Raw genomic sequence first — 22,526 nt, 5'->3', positions numbered from 1 at the left:
AATTTTTCCAGGGCTTGCCTGTTGTTATTTAGAAGCTTCAGTGTCTGTATCCAGTTTCCCCCCCCCCCCCCCCGGAAAGTCTAAGCAGTTTGTTTTCTAGTAGTTAGTTACCCATCCTGTTATTTGGACTCGGCTGCCCTGTGCTGGTACTCAGGTTCTCCAGTTCTCCTCCATAGCATCTCAGACTTGTAGGGCCAACTACCTGTTCTCCTGTCTTAATTCATCAAGGTGTGGTCACAAGAACTGTCTTCCAAACAGACTGGTTCACACAAGGTTTCAGAATTTCTAATATTCTTTCATGTTTTCTCCTAGAGTTGTGTTTTCCAAATGTGCTTAAAAGATAGCAGATATTTTCTTAAAAATAGTTTTAGGAAAAATAAAAAATAAAAAGGATTTGACATTTAAAGAGAAAGGAGGAGTTGTGGAGGGGGTTAGGAGATAAATAGGATCAATTTATATGCATATAATAGAGTAAAAAAGTATTATATTAGAATATATAATAATTTTAGGATGTCGGCAAGGTGTCCCAGAGAGTAAATGTGCTTGCAAACAGATCATCCAATTGCCTAAGTGATCTACAAAGTTCACATGTTATAAACAGAGAATAGACTCCCACTAGCCGTCTTCATATTTATACACATGCATCCAGTCATGTGTACTACCTCCCCCACACAATGAATAATAAATATAAACATTTTATGATGAAAAAAAAGATTCTTTAAATACTGAGATTGTATTTCAATAGACACTTCTACGGCAGAGTGCCAATATCCATCATTGCTATTAAACTATTTGGGTGTGTTTTCTAAACTTATTTAAAAGGAAAACTGTCGCTCTATTTCAGAAGTAAATTTTCATTTATACCCAAGAACATTTTCATGTAAGTCTGACCTGAAAGAAAAAATCCAACTTCCTCAAAAAACATCAGGACCTTAGAGTAATGTCCACATAAGCTGTTTCTGCTTTCATGTCTCTCCACAAATTATATAATATTGCAAGCTACAGTTGTAGCAGCTGTCCAAACATATCCAAAGTCATTTTATTTGGACTGGAGATATGGCTCACTGGTTCAGGGAAGTCACTGTTCTTCTAGAGGACCCGAGTTGTTCCTAGCACACACATCATGTCTACCTGCAAGCACCTGTAACTCCAGTTTCAAGGGACCCAATGCTGTGGCCTCTGTGAGCACCTATACTCTTGTTCATACCCCTAACCCAGTAAACATATATTTAAAAAACAATTAGAAACTTTTAAAAAGTCCTCCTATCGAAACGTGCAAACTTCTTCACTGTACTTAGAATTAATTTACATTTTTGTCTAGAAATCTGATTAAGTGTAGCTGGATTTGTCTTCTAGTGTTACTTGGTGTTGCTTCTGTCTGTTTTCTGTTCCCTGACATCAGAAGGCACATGTGGTTGGACTTTTTTGTTTCTGATGTTTTTAATAATCAGTAGAGAGGTGCTTTGGTAACTGGACCCAACCATCAGAAACATCCATATCATTACAAAATGTTGATTTTTCTTTTTTTCTGTTTTGTAATTTAGAGACATATTTTTATCAAACAAAAGAAGAACAATTATGGTAATTGACCTTTAAATCATATCAGTGCATCTAGCTAATTTTTTATGTTTTTTTAAAATAATTGAAATAGGATTTTTCATAAATATTAAAGTTTCTCCATTCCTACATTACACCTAGATCCCCCTTCCTCACCTATCATCCAGATCTATACCTCTCTCTCTCTCTCTCTCTCTCTCTCTCTCTCTCTCTCTCTCTCTCTCTCTCTCTCTCTCATCATCCAGATCCATACCCCCCTCTCTCATCATCCAGATCTATACCTTCGCTCTCTTTCTCCCTCCCTCTCTCGCTTTCTCTCTCTCTGTCTCTCTCCCTCTCCCTCTCTCCCTCTCCCTCTCTCTCTCTCTCTCTCTCTCTCTCTCTCTCTCTCTCTCTCTCTCTCTCTCTCTCTCTCTCTCTCTCTCTTTCTCACTCTCTCATCATCATCCAGATCCATACCCCCTCTCTCTCATCATCCAGATCCATACCTTCTCTCTCTTTCTCCCTCCCTCTCTTGCTTTCTCCCTCTCTCTCTCTCTCTCTCTCTCTCTCACACACACACACACACATTAGAAGACTAAAATAGTGAGAAATATCTGTTAAAGTGTAGGCTCTCAACCAAAAATGCTGATTTTGTAATATTGTCATTTCATTTCTTTTGAACTTATTATCTGAAGATCTTTTAGACATGAGAACTGATCTAACTGCTCCAATTACCTAAGTAGTCTATGTTCACATATAGAAATTAAAATGGTTACTTAATTCTTTTGGAAAAGATGCATTTTGCCCTATAACGATGCCTTGTTTCCTCCTTAGGGGAAATATACATAATCTCCATGTGGAAACGTGGGACTGCACACCCCCCATTGTATTTACTTTCTCCGGTAGTTTTTTCTCGATGATTTAACTTTAAAATATAATGCATTTCAGTTTTTGCTCGACCTGAATGGCACTTCAAAACTCCAGATATTTTTGGATAGTGCTATAGAATATTATTCATTGTTCAATAATTAAGTAATATTTAATTCAAATTACCCTAATTATGGCTGGGTAATTTTCAGTACCTTTGAACTGCTTTCTAGTTCTTATATCTATTTAGCATTTTAAACATCTAGACCTCCAAGCTTCCTTCTAATTAATTGATTACACAATTAACCAATTACACCCCTGTTTATATATTTCTTGATACATAATATATTTCGATCAAAATGTCTTTCTCTCTTTTGTAAAACATAGCTGTGTTTTTGTTTTAGTACACTGATGATTATACTCATTTTCTTTAACATTTCTCCAGTCGCTTTCACATTCACACAACAGTTTTCCCCATTCATCATCGTTTCCATTTTATTCATCCTTCATTTTTAAAAGACTATGAGGTAGATGGTGTCTTTTGAATGCAAGGAAAGAAAAGAGATTGAACAATGTGGAAAGTGGTATTTCTCATCAGGAGACAATTCATTCCTATGTCAAAGCAGACAATGATGAATAGAGAAGTCAAAGGATATAATGGACAAGTCCTCCTGATCATGGGGTCTGTCCTAAGATGTAGTTAACATATGCCCTATGGCTCCACTAAAGTCAGTTCAGATTTCTCTGCCAGAGAGTATCAATTGCAGAAAGTCTCTTGGTTAAGGGTGGAATCCTGCGTCTACTTGCTGTCCCACAAAATAAATTCAAGGATATCTTTGTAGATTGTTTGTCTCTGATTATTTGGGATTTTTTTATCTTGGTCTTTTGTTTATTTTGTGTATTCATTTTTATAGTTTTTGTGTTTCTTTCCTTGCTGTTGATTTTGCTTTTGTCTGTTTTAAAGAAAGAGAAAGAACATGCTGAGAGGAGCTGAGGGAGAAGGAAGCATGATCAAAACATAAAATATGAATATTTATTTCAATTAAAAGGGGAGGGGTGGGCAGATGACTGAAGATAATCCTCCTTAAAGACTTCACAGGAGAAGTCTGGGCACATGAATTCAAACTAGGCCATGCTTCCATTTAGTAACACATGCATGGAAACATATCAGTCCCTGCAGAGGTGCAGGGTCATCACTATTTGTCAATTAAAAATTAAGAGCTGGGTATTCCAGTTTTCTAGGTTAATATCCACTTATTAGTGAGTGCATACCATGATTCATCTTTGGAGTCTGGGTTACCTCACTTAGTATGATGTTCTCCAGCTCCATCCATTTGCCTAAGAATTTCATGAATTCATTGTTTCTAATGGCTGAATAGTACTCCATTGTGTAGATATACCACATTTTTTGTATCCACTCTTCTGTTGAGGGATACCTGGGTTCTTTCCAGCTTCTGGCAATTATAAATAGGGCTGCTATGAACATAGTGGAGCATGTATCCTTATTACATGCTGGGGAATCTTCTGGGTATATGCCCAGGAGTGGTATAGCAGGATCTTCTGGCAGTGAGGTGCCCAGTTTTCGGAGGAACTGCCCGACTGATTTCCAGAGTAGTTGTACCAATTTGCAACCCCACCAGCAGTGGAGGAGTGTTCTTCTTTCTCCACATCCTCGCCAACACCTGCTGTCTCCTGAATTTTTAATCTTAGCCATTCTGACTGGTGTAAGGTGAAATCTCAGGGTTGTTTTGATTTGCATTTCCCTAATGATTAATGAAGTTGAGCATTTTTTAAGATGCTTCTCATCCATCCGAAGTTCTTCAGGTGAAAATTCTTTGTTTAACTCTGTAATCCATTTTTTAATAGGGTTATTTGGTTTTCTGGAGTCAAACTTCTTGAGTTCTTTATATATATTGGATACCCAAAACATAATCCACACATCAAATGAGGTACAAGAAGAACGGAGGAGTGGCCCCTTGTTCTGGAAAGACTCAGTGAAACAGTATAGGGCAAACCCAGAACAGGGAAGTGGGAAGGGTTGGGTGGGAAAACAGGGGGAGGGAAGGGGGCTGATGGGACTTTCGTGGAGTGGGGGTCTAGAAAATGGGAAATCATTTGAAATGTAAATAAAAAATATATCGAATTAAAAAAAGTAAAAAAAAAAGCATAAAGACTGACTATGAAAAATCTAAACTTTAGCTATGATATGTAGATATTCTTTGGAAAAATTGAGAGTCAAAATGTCATATGTATAGTAATGAATTAATTATTCAATAATTTGCTGATTCTTGGTACAATGTGAATATCGATATAAATATATATATATATTGTTAAAACATATGGTTATACCTTATAATTTGTGTTTATATGACATAGCAGGGAAGAAATACTACTGTACACTTGATTATTTATTTCTTAGAGTATTTGAAACAGTGTTCCATAGAACAAGTTTTTGTATTAACATTCTTTTGTTGAAATATAAATTCAGACTTTACTAAAGGCAAAAAAAAAATTAAGAGCTGGTAATGTCTCTCATCAACTACTTGCCTTCCATGCTCAAGGTCCTTGGCTTGAGTTCTAACAGCATGAATTTAGCAAATATGGAAATAAAGTTCAATAAATAAAATAACAAATGATTTTTTACATGAAATAAGTACAACTCTGGTCTTCCTTCTTCGGTGGTATTGTTCCCAGGGCTTTGTATTTGAGATATTCACATTGGGAGTGTGCTCCATCCATGGGAGTCACAATTACCTCACTTCAATTTTGCTCAAGTGTCTGTCTTTGTGAAAGATGAATACACATGACGTACCTTGGTGTCCTCATGGATACCCATGCCCTGTTTTACATGGAGATGTTCATGAATGTGTACACAATTTCAACATTATTTAAGTTTCATGAATTTCTTAAACAGCAAAGCAAGGTAATAATTTATCATTTACATATAAATAAGCTAAAGAGTTGTAGCTTACCTTCAGATAGTTAAAATTCACCTGCCCTCCTAATACTCAAGAGTTTTTATATATAAAGTGGTTTTATTTATTTTTAGGATTATAATTTAATTACATTTCTCCCTTTTATTTCTCCCATCCAAACCCTCCCATTTATCCTTCCTCACATGCCTTTAAGTTCATAGCCTCTTTTTCATTATTATCATATGTGTATATGTATATGTGTATGTGTATGCTTATGTATATGTATATGTGTATGTATATGTATGTACATATATACATACACATACAGATATATATATATATATATATATATACATGCTTATCCCTAATTTACTCCATATGTAACTTGTAGGAAAACCTTATTTTTTGAGTGTTATGTGTAAATATATTTGTCAATGTTATTGTATTATTGTTGAATTTTGGTGATTTGGGGATACCATTTCACATTTTGTCATTTGCCTTATATCATTTTTTTCAGTAGTAGAAATGACATTTTGCAATAGAAATAATTCAATGGCTTTTTATCACTTTAATTATTTTAAATTTTACGCAGAGCTAATAATATAGTTATGTCATCATATTTATTGCTATAATGCTACATATATCTATCAAAATTAATCTGTAATTGAAAAGGTCTTGGAATTGGTATTGCATGACATATTTAGGACCTGCTAGAATATAGCAAGTTAAACATTCATCACCCCCTCTGGAGTTCAGTGTTAGGTATTTTATGTCTGAAGCACTGAGGCATTGGATGTATAGCATTTAATTATATAATCTATGACTCTATAGAATGTAACATGCCTGTACCATGGTGTAATTGGAGTCTTGTTTCTTTCTTCTTATAAATGTATTTATTTAATGTGTATTTAATGTGTATTGGTATTTTATCTGTATGTATGTTTGCACCATGTGTGTTTTTGGTACCTGCAGAAGCCAAAAGAGGGCACTGGGTCTTTTGGACCTGGAGGTATAATCAAATCTTTGTAATCTATGGGTGATAAGACTTGAACCCACATCCTCTGGAATAGCAGCCAGTGTACTAAATCACCAACTCTTCAGCCTCAATCAGTTCTATTTCTAATATTAATCCAGTATTAAAACACATCGTATTTTCAACACCTTGTCAATCAGTCAACCTGTAACTTTTATAATATCTAAAACTAGAAACTGAACTTAAAGAGAGTGTCTACTTCATACTCGCAGGGACAACTATTGAATATGGAAGGAATTTTTAGTAATTTTTAGAACAGTGGTTCTTAACCTGCTAATCACAACTCATCTGGAGATTATATATCTGGTACCCTGCACGTCAAATATGTTATAATTCATGACAATGGTAAAGAAAATAATTTTATGGTTGGGAGTCCCCACACCATGAGAAATTGTATCAAAGGGTTCTAGCATTAGGAAGGTTGTAAAACACTGTTTTACAACATTATATTTTTTGTTTTATTTTGCTAAGGAAACTTTGTTTCATGCCAACTGATGGTGAGGAGAAAAAAATAATAATGAAATAAAACAAGAAAAGTAAACTAATAAATATTAAAAGAGATTAGCCAGATTATTTTGTCATTTGACTGCAGTGAGTCTCAAGGTTTTGGGTTATAACTATGCACAAATGTTTACCAGAATGTATGTTTTCATTAAAAATGTGAATACATGTTATCTTTTTCAATAGGATTTATACTTTAATCTTCCCTCCCTATTTAAACAAATTAAGATGAAAAAGTAATATTTTCAATAAATGGCTCTTAACAATAGTAGAAATTACTATAAGAAAATTATTAATAAAATGTGATATATTTTAGTGAAAATTATTTGATTCATTTTTATGAGAGATTTATCTCATCAAATTTGTTAACTTTAATGTTCTATATCTCTATTACTTCTGTTATTTTATTAGTTTCTTCAGCAACTTTGTTCTAACACTTTTTAATGTTTTATTTTTCAAAAAAAAACCTACCAATTTAATTTAACTATATTTTAGGCTTTGCTTCAATATTTGGATTTAGTCTATTTGAAATAAGATACCCATGAAATTATCCTATATTTATTTCATGTGTACACCATTTTGACATATTCATACTATTTTGAAGGACCATAACATTGAACAGAAAGTGTATTCTTTCTTCAAGAAAATTTCATTTAAATGTGTTGCTGGCCAAGATTCTTGTATGCAAACAACAGAGACAAGTTAAAGTAATAAGAATTAATTTATTGGGGGTGTTTAAATAAATCTTGACTCATGCAAAGAAAAAAACTAGAGAGCCAGGTGGAGGAGTGAAGGTCAGAAAGAGCCCCCTTATCCCTTGCTGTACCTGCTTTTGCCACTGGTGTCTTATCTCTTGTTTCTAACTTAAAGGACTTAAATTCTCATGAAAGATTTATGGAGGCTGTGAATCTGTGAGACTATTCTGTGAGCTAGCACTTGCATTGTGAACAGGTTGGGGGTCCTGCCTCCTAAAATGCTTACATTCTAGAAAAGACAGAAAAGAAACAGAAAAATAACACAATACTTTCTTAGAGGAAAAAAAAAAAACAGTAAACAGAGATTAAAGGTCAAATTTGTGGAAAGACATGGAAAGGGGATGAAAGAGAGCCATGTGAATAGTTCAGGGGTTGGAATTTCTCCTATGATACACAAAATGTGGTGAGGCATGAGTTTACTTATATTCAAAGCAAAGTAGAGCAACAGTGATAACAGAGGGCAGTGATAACATGGTGAGGAATGACCTATATGTGCTAATATTTATGGTTAGTGCTGAGAGACAAGCTCTATGTGCTAATATTTATGGCTACGAAGATAATTTAGGAATTTAGACAGCCAGGTTTTTCAGCTCCATGAACCTATACCATCAAATCTAGCATGCCTCTATCTCAGACCTTTCGAGCAACAAATGGTTTTTACTAACGCATGATCATCTAAGTCCTATGTGCACTGTTATGAAGATGCCTCATTCTGGACATAGCTCTTCTCACAGCAGACCAAATGGCAACCACATGGTCAGCCATGTGTTGACTCTTCAATGTTTTCCCTTGAGATGAGAGTTTTGGCTTCTGTGATATTGTCCAGAGCAAGCCATTTAACCAAACCCAACATTAGTGGGGCAGGCACTCATAATCATCAGCTAGAGATGGGGAATGAATATTTTTGAGCATTGCCACAATGTACCACAGAGTTGCTAAATAATGGCATAATCTTACATGATACTTAAAAACTACCATGATGTTAAGAAATACACTGTGATAGTGAGGTAAGAAAGAAATTGAGAAAAAATTGTTGAAACATTCAATATTCCACATGAAAAATGATAGGCCCTTAGAAAAGGGTACTGACATTACAGTCCATACGAAGGATTCTGAGCATAGCTTAAAGGTAGAGCCAACATGACTGACTATGGAAAAAAGGGAGGCTTTGAGATTGCTGGTTGTATTTGAAGTGAGAAAGCTGAAGAAAGATTAAGGTTACCATTAATTTCCACCAAGATGAGCTAATTCCATCCATTTTCCTAAGAATTTCATGAATTCATTGTTTTAAATAGCTGAGTAGTATTCCATTGTGTAAATGTACCATATTTTCTGTATCTGTTCCTCTGTTGAGGGACATCTATGTTTTTTCCAGCTTCTGGCTATTATAAATAAGGCCGCTATGAACATAGTGGAGCATGTCTCAATACTCAATGGCTGAGAAGCACCTAAGGAAATGTTCAACATCCTTAGTCATCAGGGAGATGCAAATCAAAACAACCGTAAGATTTCACCTCACATCAGTCAGAATATCTAAGATCAAAAACTCAGGAGACAGCAGGTGTTGGCAAGGATGTGGAGAAAGAGGAACACTCCTCCACTGCTGGTCGGATTGCAAGCTGCTACAACCACTCTGGAAATCAGTTTGGCGGTTCCTCAGAAAATTGGACATAGTACTACTGGAGGACCCTATACCACTCTTGGCATATACCCTGAAGAATCTCCAAGATGAGCTAATTAGTGTATATGGAGTTGGTTTATTTATTTATTGTTATCTTTATTGAGAATGAAATTTGGGAGATATATATTGAGATAGTCTTCATGGATATAGAGAAGCTAAGGAAGTTGGCTAGATATTTAAGTAAGCTTTTCAATATGTAGTATCTTCCTGGAAGACATTGCCTTGGATGCTCCTGCTTGTTAGTGAACAGAAGAGGCAGAGCCCCTTGTCCTCATGTATCTATTTTAAATATTGGATGTTTTCTTTATTTACATTTCAAATCTTTCCCTTTTTCCAGGTCTCCCCTTTAGAAACCCCTATTCCATCCCCCTACCCCTGCTTCTATTAGGATACTCCCCTCACCCACCCACCCAATTCCATCTTCCATTCCTGGCATTCCCTTACACTGGGGCATCTAACACCCTCAAGCCCAAGGGCCTCTCCTCCCACTGATATCCAACAAGGTCATCCTCTGCCACATATGCTGCCAAAGCCATGGGTCCCTCCATGTCTACTCTTTGGTTGGTGGTCCAGTCCCCTGGAGCTCCAGGGGTTCTGGCCAATTGGCACTGTTGCTTCTTCCATGGGGCTGCCAATCCCCTCAGCTCCTCCAGTCTCTTCTCCAACTCCTCCTGAGGGGACCCAGAGCTCAGTCCAATGATTAGCTGTAAGCATCTGCCTTTGTATTTGTCAGGCTCTGGCAGAGTCTCTCAGAAGACAGCCATTTTAGGGTTCCATCAACAAGCATCCACAATAGTGTCTAGCTTTGGTGGTTATATATAGGATGGATCCCCAGGTGGGGTAGTCTCTAGTTGGCCTTTCCTTCAGTCTCTGCTCCAAACTTGGTCTCCAAATTTCCTCCTGCGAGTATTTTGTTCACCCTTCTAAGAAGCACTGAAGCATCCACATTTTAGTCTTTCTTCTTCTTGGGCTTTATATGGTCTATGAATTGAATCTTGCTTATTCCTAACTTTTGGGCTAATATCCACTTATCAGTGAGTACATATCATATTTATCCTTTTGTGACTGAGTTAACTCACTCAGGATGATATTTTCAAGTTCCATCCATTTGCCTGCAAATTTCATGAAATCGTTTTTAGTAGCTGAATGGTATTCCCTTGTGTAAGTGTACCACATTTTCTGTATCCATTCTCTCTTGAGGAACATCTGGGTTGCTTCTAGTTTCTGGCTATTATAAATAAAGCTATAAACATAGTGGAGCATGTGTCCTTATTACATGCTGTAGCATCTTCTGGTATATGAACAGGAGTTGTATAGTTGGATGCTCCAGGATTACTATGCCCAATTTTCTAAGGAACTACCAGACAGATTTCAAGAGTGGTTGTACTAGCTTTCAATCCCTCTGGCAGTAGAGGAGTATTCTTCCTTCTCCACATCCTTGCTAGCATCTGCTGTCACCAGAGTTTTTGATCTTAGCCATTCTGACTGGTGTGAGGTGGTATCTCTGGGCTGTTTTGATTTGCATTTCCCTGATGACTAAAGATGTTGAACATTTCTTTGGGTGCTTCTTGGCCAGTCAAGTTGCCTCAGTTGATAATTCTTTGTTTAGTTCTGTTCCCCATTTTCTAATAGGGTTATTTGGTTCTCTGGAGTCTAACTTCTAGAGTTCTTTGTATATATTTGTATATATTGTATATATTGTATATCCTCTGCCAGATGTAGAATTGGTAAAGATTTTTTCCCAATCTGTTGGTTGCCATTTTGTATTATTGACATTGTCATTTGCCTTATGGAAGCCTTCTAATTTTATGAGGTCCAATTTGTTAATTCTTAATCTTAGAGCATAAGCCATTGATGTTCTGTTCAGGAATTTTCCCCTGTGCCTATGTGTTTGAGACTTTCCCTGCTTTCTCTTCTGTTAGATTTATTGTATCTGGTTTGATGTGGAGGTCCTTGATCCACTTGGACTTGAGCTTTGTACAGGGAAATAAGAATGGATCAATATGGATTCTTCTACATGTTGACTGCCAGTTGAACCAGTACCATTTGTTAAAAATGCTGCCTTTTTTAACACTTAATCTTTTTAGCTCCTTTGTCAAAGATCAAGGGTCCCTAGGTGTGTGGGTTCATTTCTGGGTCTTCACTTCTATTCTCTTGACCTACCTGCCTGTCACTGTACCTATACCATGCACTAGTATAATGGGTCACTTGAGCTTATATGTCCTGAGGCATTTTAAAAATAGAAAATAGTTAAAGAATTGAGTCATCTTAATGAATATAATACATTGATTAAATAAAATAATTGGAAGTAATTTTTAAAAGTAAAAACAATCTTAACTTATGGATCTATAGAGAAAACTTTATGGTGTTTTGATCTGTACACTTTAAATAATAGCCAGGAACATGAGATTTAGATTACTTTCTGTAATTTAAGGTAAAATAAAACTTTCTTATCTATGAATTCTCACCTTGTGTGTAAGGGTCAGACTGACCTTTGGTGTATCACAATGTAAAAATGAAAAATAAATTATAATGAAATGTCAAGAATCAAGTAGAAGAAAATATTATCAAACTGGATTTTGCCAGATACTAAGACAGTGTTTTGATTAAATATATACTTAATAAACCTTAATGTCTAGAATCTCCTGTACTTAAGACCTTTAGTTAGTCAAGGATCAAAGTACCACACTTTTTTATTTCTCAGAGTCATTGAAAATAATAGCTCTATGAAATAGGCACTGTGAAATATGTTTTTCCTTTCCACTATGAAATCCCATCTTATTATGGGAAATTGCTCTGGGTTCAATTATGCCAAAAAGAGTGTTTTAGGATTAAATAAATAGACGGCTTTTCCTATGCCCCAGAATTTCTTTTGCAAAGTGCTGTGTTCTCTGAATATAACCAGCTAGAGTGACTCAATGCGGGTAATTTAATTGCTATATAATCATCAGATATTTCTGTCTACTTACTCTTGCTTTAAAATACCAAGTATTTTAGAGTAAATCTCCAAACTTTATAAGAAGTAATCCTTTTCCTAAATCAATTAATCTTTGAATATGTAAGAATTACTTTTTAGTGTGTGGTATGTACTTGTGTATGAATTGTATGTATCATTTATAAAATATATGTAGGGGCAAAAGAGAATATTTGTTAATTATCACTCTTTTCCCACAAGTCTTTTCCCAAAGACTTATGTTACTGATGTACTGACCTTAATTAGGTGACGTACCACTCAGAAATAATGAGTATGAATTAACTTCTCAAGTTGATATAGCACGAGTTAAAAATGTATAGATATTTAAAGAATGCAAAGCTAAGTTGGGAAGAATAAGGGAGTGTGATATGAGAATTTACATTTGTAGAAAATCAACAAGACTGTCTAAGAAAAGTGAAATCCCTTCTCATCATTTGAGCAAATAATTTATTGCACTTAAAAATAATAAATAAAAAAGGCCTTTGCCAGTGTCTAATGACCTGTTATTCCTATTTTCAAGGCCAACTATGGGCTGCTGTCTTTTGATAGTCCAAAAATATTTACATGTAATCTGTAATTATTAATGCTTCAATCATTATAATATTTAAAACTTACTTTAAAATAGCTACTTTCTGTGTGTTTGCTCTTGTGATTCTATACATGATTCTCTGTCGTACACCCTCACACATGTGCATGGATGACATATGTAAATGAATTCATGGAACCTGTATTTAAGTGAAAAACATCAAGTATATACAAGTATCAAAAAATTTAAGAAAATGTTCAATAAGTTGTTCTTGAAGGCTCAGCATTCTTTCTGACCATCAATGGGCCTCCTTGAGAAGATGGAATGAATATTACACTATAATATTTAGTAAGTGGTCAATACATACATTTAGTAACAATTTAACAATGTTTGTAAACCCTTTCTTAGGGTTTTATTGCTGTAAAAAGACAGCCCAACTGAGGCATCTCTTATAAAGGAAAATATTTAATTGTCACTGGCTTACAGGTTCAGAGGTTCAGTCTATGCAGGCAAACAGGAGAATGAGCTAAGAGTTCTACATCTTGACCTAAAGGCAGGTGGTCAGGAGGAGGGTGTCTTCAATGGGGAACTAAGAAGAACTCTTTCCCACTTGGTAGAGCCCTTAAAGCCCATCTACACAGTGACATACTTCCTCTAACAAGGCCACAACTCCTCCAATAAGGCTACATATCCTAATAGTGCTATGTTCCATGGGCCAAGCATGTTCAAACTAACACACTACTAACTGGTCATTCTTCATAAGTTGTCACAGTCTACACAGTGCTCTGTCACTGAGCATCACAGCTTGGGTGTCTTTTGCACTGTGGACTTCATGAGTTCAAAGTGTGGTGAGGACAGTTCTTGGATGTTAAATGACTATGTTCATGCTGTGTTCTTACAAGGTGGAAAGCTTTAAGTAGCTTTCTATGGCATCATCCATAAGGGGTCTGACCTTATTCATGAGAAATCTGTACTCATGACCAATTAATTTTTCAAAACTCCACTTTAAACAAGATGAACAGGGTTTTATTGTGACATATAAATTTTGGGGAGGCATTGAGATTGAGCCTCTTTATCCAATTAACTACTAACCATTGGTAATTCACTTTCACTTAGCTTTTGTAATATCACATTTATTTATTTGTGGATGCATGTGAGTATTAATCTGTGAAGCTATTCATGCCATGACACACATGTAGAGATAAGAGAACAGCTTCCTGGAGTGAATCCCTTCTTTCTATCATATGACTCATGAGAGTCAAACACATGTGTCTTCCTTATCTTTTCAGCCATCTTGTCTGACCCCTCTATTAACATTTTTTTCTATTTTAGTTTTATGTGACTATGTGTTTCTGTGTGCATATAGAGGGTCCTGGATTGATATTGGAGAGTGTCCTCAATGTGTCTCTCAAGCAGACCAGTGTTAGCCTTTATGGCTAATCTGTAACTCTATCCAGCCTGCTCTAGTAGTCTGTGTTGTGTCCTTAGTGGCTAGGATATCAGAAATTCCAGGTATATCTATATCTCCATGGGTTTGATGATCTAATCTCTAGTACTTGCAATTTTAGTGGTAGTCACTTAACTTCTGAGCTATTGCCCTATCCCCTAATAAACTTTTAAAAGGCATTATATAATTTTTAGAATCATTCCTTTGGTAAGGAGATTAATTTATATGATTATCCAATGTCTTCTCACAGATAGACATTTTTTCCTTTTTCTTAAAAGAATAACAGGAAATTTTAACTTAAGAGAAAAGTAATATTAGATTATTGGTGGATTACCATGCTGATACTTACTAATACTGATAGAAACATGTAGTGATTCTAGATATAGATATTGAGGGCTAAACATACCTTTCTGCTAGCAGCACATTAAATGTCATGGTTACCATAATTGTGTCTAATATAACTTTTTAATATTTGTGAAAATAAAGCAAAGACATAATGCTTTATTTGACAGTCATAAAGATGACACATCTTTATGAGTGTCAAATATTTAATTATTGAGAAACTTACATGAATATTAAACTCATTAATGAAAGACTGTTCTGACTCAAGATATATTTGATATATTGTGCTATACAAGTGATCACTATTGTTTCTCGGTGTTCCATGCTATGAGTCCTGCTGTCTTCTCTGCTTAAGTTCTTTCTGTGCTGTCTACTTTTTTTATAGATGCTGTTCCTATGTTGGTCGGCGGGGGAATGGCCCTCAAGCCATCTCTATTGGCAAGAACTGTGACAAGTTTGGAATTGTTGTTCATGAACTGGGCCACGTGATCGGCTTCTGGCATGAACATACCCGCCCAGATCGAGACAACCATGTCACCATCATAAGAGAGAACATCCAGCCAGGTGAGACCTGTTGGAACCTGCAAACTTACATTTCTAAACCATATGACCCTTTCTAAATGTAGTAAACTCAACATCTTACTATGTTAAAAAAATTCCATTTCTAAGCTTTCTTTCCTAAGAGGTATTTTATTTTAAATATCTGAGCTTTTCATTAGTAGGTATGAGCTCTTGAGCAATAAGCTGACAAGATTTAATAATTTTAATAAACCATTTTTATACTTAGTTCTTTAATTTATGCTGTATAGACTTAAAGGGGTCTAAGGTTTGCTGTTATGTACTATATATCTACAGCAAACAGTGATGGGTGGAGTATAATTTCTGAAGGGAATCAATTCATCGAAATGAGTCATTCCCAGGATAGTCTTACTAGGTTCTTGGAGTTTTTTGTTCATAGATTTGACTATGATAAGAAAGATTTTTTTAAAGGATGTCTTCATTAGCTGAAATATAATTTTTGGTTAAAATCTAATTTTCTCTTAGAGTCTTGTGATTGATACTACTCTCATTGTAAATTATATATTTACTCTAATTTTCATACCGAAAAATACCAGTACATTTTGTTTGAAATCAATGTCTAAGTCCTCTTTGTCATTTTGTTATAGTATTCATCTTAAGCATAAGTGGAGTAAAGGTTAACCTATTTCTTTAATCACAGTCAATGACAAGACTATGTTGAATTTTTAGAATTTTCTGTACTCGAGAGTGTTGATGTTTAAGTTGTTTGTTTTTTCTTCATACACTTCATTCCACTTTCCACAGAAGTAGTGGTGGAGATACTGCCATGAAAAATACGAAGCTTAGTGTAAGGGAGAAAGCAAAGCAGACATATACACTTTGAGTGCGCGGCAGTGGAAGCAAAGCATGGCAGATATTACATTTGGCAAACAAAACAGTTGTCAACAAGATTTCAATTAAGAACATTTAAAAGAAAGCAAGTAAATGGTGAAAAAAAGGTGATGGAATATTCAGGCTGCAATACTTCATAATGATATTTATCCCCATCCTACTCTATGTTAAGTTATAAGTGGGTGATTGGTTATTAATTATTAATTACCCAGGAAAGTTATAAAGAATCAATATCATCTATATAGGTGTCTCAGTCAGGGTTTTTATTCCTCCACAAACATTTTGACCAAGAAGCAAGTTGGGGAGGAAAGGGACTATTCAGCTTACATTTCCACACAGCTGTTTATCACCAAAGAAAGTCAGGACTGGAACTCAAGCAGGTCAGGAAGCAGGAGCTGATGCAGAGGCCATGGAGGGATGTTACTGGCTTCCCCTGGCTTGCTCAGCTTACTTTCTTATAGAACCCAAGACTACCAGCCCAGGGATGGCACCACCCACAATGGGCCCTCCCCCCTTGATCACTAATTGGGAAAATGCCTTATAGCTGGATCACACGGGGGCATTTCCTTCACTGAAGCTCTTCTCTCTGTGATAACTCTAGCCTGTGTCAAGTTGACACACAACACCAGCCAGGACAATAAGCATAGGAAATTTCTGCTTTACCCTCTTCTGAGGAATCATTGAAGGATTATGCCCTAGTTACTTTTCCATAAGTAATACACCCTGACGAAGGTAACTATAGAAGCAAGAGTTTATTTGGGTCTACTGTTTTAGAGGGTTTAAATTGGAGGGCTTGACCATCATGGCAGAAAGCATAGCATCAAACAGGCAAGTATGCCACTGGAGCAGTAGCTGAGAGCTTATATCCATATCTGCAAGTAGGAAGAAGAAAAGCATAAGTGGGAATGGTGTGGGATTTTAAAGCCTCAAAGTCCATTAATAGTAGCATACCTCTTAAAACACACCTCCTAATTCTTCCCAAAGAGTGCCATGGACTGAGGACCAAGTATTCAAGGATGCCTAAGGGGGCTATTCTATTTAAACCATCATGGACTGGAAATACATCTTAGATTTGAAAAAAGCTCTACTTAAGTGACTATGATAAAAAAGAAATTTGTTTCAAAACACGAGTACTTGAATTCATGTTAAACTGTAATTATAAATAATTGTAATTATTTGTGTCATACCTACAACCAATAAGATTTTAAAGAAAAGAATATTATGAGCTAGCTAAAGATATTTGCAAGAACAATATGCTTTTCTTTATCTTCTTTTGTAGAATTAGCTCATTGGTTCACTCCAGTATCACTTGACAATTAGGCGTTTGAGTGAGGACAAATGGATTTGCTTAATTTTTTGTACATGCATGGATAAGTATATAAGAACAAGCAACAGCAGCACCAATCATTTAGGAAAACCCAAATAGAGGACCCACATTTCTGTCCTCTTGTCTTTCATTTACAAGTCTCCTATGATGTTGTTTTTCCCAAACTCTTAGGTCAAGAGTACAATTTTCTAAAGATGGAGCCTGGAGAAGTGAACTCTCTTGGGGAAAGATACGATTTTGACAGTATCATGCACTACGCCAGGAACACCTTCTCAAGGTTGGAGTCTCAGGTTATACCTTTTGACTTTTCATTCTCTTTGTCACGTGACTCCCCACAAAGCTGTGTTTATATTTAGAACTACAAATGCTGCCCTGGGGCAGAATTGGAGCAGAGAAGTTGTAATTAACATCCATACCAAAAGCAGACATTTGAAAAAGAAACCTTTAAAATGCATTTCTATTGTTCTTACTAAAAGCACTAATGAAAAGCGATGCTGACAGTGCTATCGAGTATTTAAGCAATTATATATCCTAAAGTTATTCAATATTTAGTGAAAGCAACTTCCTAGCCACTCAGCATATTAAATTGGCAAAGCATCATTTAATAACATTTCAGACTTCACAAGTCATTTGTGTGATTCCCCTGTTGTGTGGACATGGCACACCCTGTGTTTGGAATGTGCCTGAGGCTGTGTGCTTTCACTTTTGGCACCCTGTGTGCCTCAGAACTGGCATTAGTAGAGGAATCCTCAAAGACTGTATTAGGAAGATACCTCACTTTCAAGTAGTTTACAATTATAGCCGTCCTGTCAAACTATCAACTTAAAATGGTGTCAATAATACCTAAATGTTTCAGTTTGAATTGTTATTAGTTTGGGGTTTCCTTGCACTTCATTCTATAGATCTTTCTACCAAGGGAATAGCTCCCAGGTAAGGAAGCTGGAGCTCCACCCCAGAGTTCTTCTCTCTCTCTCCTCTTTCACTTGCTGATTCTCATTTTTCAATCACACGCTCTTTTCCCCTCACTCTTTCTGTTCCCCTCTGTCCAGTTCACAGTTCACTCACAGTTAATTATGTTTAAAAAGTCAGTTTCCCAAACAGAGAACAAAGTCAGATTTATTCCCAGGTTATTTTTTTAATGAAAATGTAAATAACAGCATGCTATAAACACTTAAAACATGGGACTATTCTAAAACTTTCTTTATTAAAAAATAAAACCTTAACCTTATCTGGCATCAGTGGGAGGGGAGGCATTTGGTCCTATGGAGGCTTGATTCCCCAGCAAAGGTGGATGCTAGGACAGTGAGGCAGGAGTGGGTGGGTGAGTGGGGAAGCCCTCTCTTAGAGTCAGAGGGGCGGGCAGAGGAAGGGGATGGGGAATTGCAGAGGGGAGACGAAGAAGAGGGACAACATTTGAAATGTAAATAAATAAAATAACCAATATAAATAAATACATACATAAATAAAATCCTTAAAAGGAATTGAATGTTAACAGGACTTTGAAGAGTTCTCTTCTAGAGTGCATATCATAGACACATTGATTCTCAGATACATTTATTTAAATAGAACAATATCCAAATACTTATTGTTCCTGGAATTGGAGTTTAAGTTTTGGTAAAAATACACCCAGAAATCTGGGCTGAAATTAGAGTTATAAAATTTTATTGTTTGGTTAGGAACTTGGAATTGATTTAAGTTTTCCATAGGAACATGTAAGAAATTGATGTGTGGGTCTCAGTTCATACTAGACTTCTCTGTCATGGCCAAACTGAATTATTCAGAATTAAACTGAAGTTTAATTTTTTTTTTTTTAGAATATGTGAGGGGGCAGGTATTAGAGAGTAGCCAAACAACAATAGAATTTTTTTCTATGTTTCTGAGATGATTGACCTTAAGTTTGAATTGTCCATCTCTCCTGGTTCTGTCCCTTGTGACTCAGGTGCATTATTAGCATCTTTCACAATAAGTCAGCAGCCTTGCTGCCTGCAATCTCTGTCTCCCACACTGTCATAGCCTGTCAGGCATGAGTATCTATAATGTTCCAAAGCTATCCTATTCATCACACTGCTGGTGTGACTGTGCACACTTGCACAAGGTCAGACTAGCTGAAATCCTAATGTGGACTGGAAGAGTCCCCACCACTCCTGAGGATCTTTTGACAATTGATAGTTACTGGGGAGAGAGAGTTGGTCAGTGCTTTTTTTTTTTTCCAGGAATGTGGTATCCAATAAGGTTGTCATGGTAGAGAGATGGTCCTAAACCCATATCAGTTCTGACCTAACTGCACTCCCTGAGAACATAAAATGGAGAGGGGAGAAGTAGTGGGGGAAGGTATGGTAGGAGTTGGAATGGGTGGAGGAATGTGTGTGAATTTGGTCAAAACACATTATGTACTTGTATGAATTTCTCAAACAACAAACCCCATTCTATACCCTTTCATAAGGAAATCCACATTATCTTATTTATCTACATACCAAATGTTTTCTCCCTCATGGTCTCCCCTCCCAGAGTTCTTCCCCCATCTCCAGTCCCCTTCACCTCTGAGGGGGTAGAATTTTAAGAGGTTGTATCTTCCCATTAGAAAGATCTGACTGACCTCATTCATAATATTTTAGTATGAATCTCTAAAACGATTATTTAGTCATCTGTTTAAAGAAATTATTTTAGGAAATAACAATTCTGCCACTTCAAAAGTATTTGAAGTTACTCTTTTGTAAATGATGTCAAACTATATAAATAGCAATTTATCATTTCATCCACTTTTAGGTGTTCATTTTAATAGTTAAATATATTCATTGTTATAAAACATATCTCCAGAACGTTTTCATATTCCAAAATAGAAATGGTGACTCTATGAGACAACTCTGCTTCCTCTTTTTTGTTTAACCTCCAGAACTTTCAGTACCCATTCACTTCCAAATTCGTTGAATTCAATTATTTTGGATACCTTTTGTAGTTGAAACCACAAGTATTTATCATTTTGTGGCTGACACATGCCAAACAATTACAATTATTTTTTTAAGACTTATCACAGCATAGCTTGCTTCCATGATACTGATGAATACTGCCACCATGATAGCATAGGCATTTTGATAGATTGCATATGTATATGGTGTATGTGTATTTGTGTGTGTATGTGTGTGTGTGAACTTCATGTATGTGTTGTGTGTCTTTGTTTGGTATGAATGTGTTTGTGTATGTGTGTGCATATGTGTGTGGTATGTATGTGTAGTATGTGAATGTGTATGTGGTGTGTCTGTATGCGCGCGTGCGCGCGCGTGAGTGTGTGTGTGTGTGCCTATACATATTGAGCAATGGACATTTGTGCTGCTAGGGCATTTGAGTTACTTCCACTTTCTCATGACTGAAATAGCACTGCCATGAACAGGATATACAGATATCCCTCAGAGATGTTTTCCATTGTTTTCTGTCATCCCAAGAAGTTAGAATACAAACTCACATACTGCTTTGACTCTTAGCTTTTTGAAGAATTCCCACATTGCATTCCACAAGGACTGCACAATTTTGCAGTCCCATCATGTGGGCACAAGGATTGTATCCTTCTACATCCTCTCAAGTGCATATTGGCTTGTGTTCTCTAGACAGCAAGAGGTTAACTGAGGGTGGGAGGGCTCCAGGTTGTGGTCTTGATTGACATCCTTCTCATATTAGAGTTCTTTGTAAAGAGCAGGATGCTAGCTTCTTTAAGTTACTGTTATAAATTCAGGCCTAGAACTATGTTTAATAAATTTTCTCAAAGAAAAGGATAAATGGGGCTGACACTGCAGTACTATGACCTACAGTTCATGTGTAATATGTTCACACTCATATTTTGGAATGGAATATCTCTTCATCTCTACTTAAAATACCTTTATATTTTCATTAATTAGTTTAAAGATTTTGTATAAAGTACATTCTATTATTTGTGTTTTATTTCCCTTAAAACTCCATTTATATGCTCCCAAGTTCTACTCCTTCAAAGACATTTCCAGTCCATTCACTGCTCCTCCAGAGCCATAAATGTTTGATGTGCATTGCAAAGTTAGAAGGCATCTTTAGTGTAGTGCAGTCAGAATTTTAAACTATGTATGCTATGGAAAATAGCAACTTCTCACCACAACCTTGAATCCAAAAGAACTCAGTATCTGCAGCAAATAAATAAAATATTTAAACCATCAGTAAGGGTTTTTTTTTAATTTGTTATTGACTTTTGTTTTGAAAAATTGAGTAATCTATACATTTGATTTACATTGTGATATATAACTGGTTATGCTGTTTATTCTTATTCTTTCATAATAAGCTGAAGCAACACTTAGAATCCAAGGACAACCAGCTTCAGTTTAGTTAAAATTGTATTTTAACTTTTGGTTCTTACAATTATTTTGTAAGCTCAAGACTGCCTGCTCAGATGGCTATTTTTCTTCCTTTGTAAGAACTATTTTACAATCTGATGGTCTAATGTATTCTTGTATTGATATGGGGGAATAAAACAAAAATGACAGTGTTCTTTGTGCAGTATTGCTAAGTAATCCTTGTTTTGAAAACATGATACACATCTAAGGAAAAAATATGTGCCGGTAGATGTTCTGGAATTAGCAAATGGTTATGAGTTTTGTTTTGTTTTTTCTGCCCCTATTAGAGTGTCCTGAATGCCCTATATGCTGCTTTACGTTCACATTGCTGTAACTGCTGATTGAATTTGGAAAACATGGCCCCTATGCTTTTCATGGACGTAGGTGTGTCTTGCTTCTGCTTTTGCAGGGGGATGTTTTTAGACACAATACTCCCCTCCCGTGATGATAACGGCATCCGTCCTGCAATCGGTCAACGGACCCGGTTAAGCAAAGGAGACATTGCACAAGCAAGAAAGCTGTATCGCTGCCCAGGTACTGAACATCCTTATTTGTCCCAGATCTTCTACAGATAATCAGGCCTCAATTTCCCCAACTGTTCCCTTGTCTGTCTCTATTCTTGCAAATGGTATTCACTTTTCAAATTCAGCAATTGTAAACAAGGACAACAACGAGGATTTTAGAATATGTATAATTGTAAATGGAAACAAACTGGCAGAAATCACATTTCAAACATGGGCTACATTTTATTTCTTTTAAATTAAGGGGAGGAAACCACAGAGTAGAGTTGTTGATCCTTATTAAATAACCAAGCACTTTTGACTTTTGTACTCAAATGCTGTGTCCTTGATAACATT

The 22,526-nt window shown here is 36.0% G+C and overlaps 1 protein-coding gene across 1 annotated transcript in view; it reads left to right on the top strand.

Moving 5' to 3' along the window:
• The window catches only part of Tll1 (tolloid like 1), a 198,884-nt gene that overhangs the window by 89,780 nt on the left and 86,578 nt on the right, over positions 1–22,526 (top strand). The window contains exons 6-8 of the mRNA XM_052162659.1: positions 14,966–15,144; positions 17,489–17,594; positions 22,079–22,203. Coding sequence (XP_052018619.1) covers positions 14,966–15,144; positions 17,489–17,594; positions 22,079–22,203 — 410 coding nt within the window. The remainder of the gene's footprint in view (positions 1–14,965; positions 15,145–17,488; positions 17,595–22,078; positions 22,204–22,526) is intronic.

Source organism: Apodemus sylvaticus, chromosome 18, assembly GCF_947179515.1.
Source record: "Apodemus sylvaticus chromosome 18, mApoSyl1.1, whole genome shotgun sequence".
NCBI lineage: Eukaryota > Metazoa > Chordata > Mammalia > Rodentia > Muridae > Apodemus > Apodemus sylvaticus.
The sequence above is the reverse complement of the archived record's forward strand: the minus strand, read 5'-3'. Positions and strand labels throughout refer to the sequence as shown.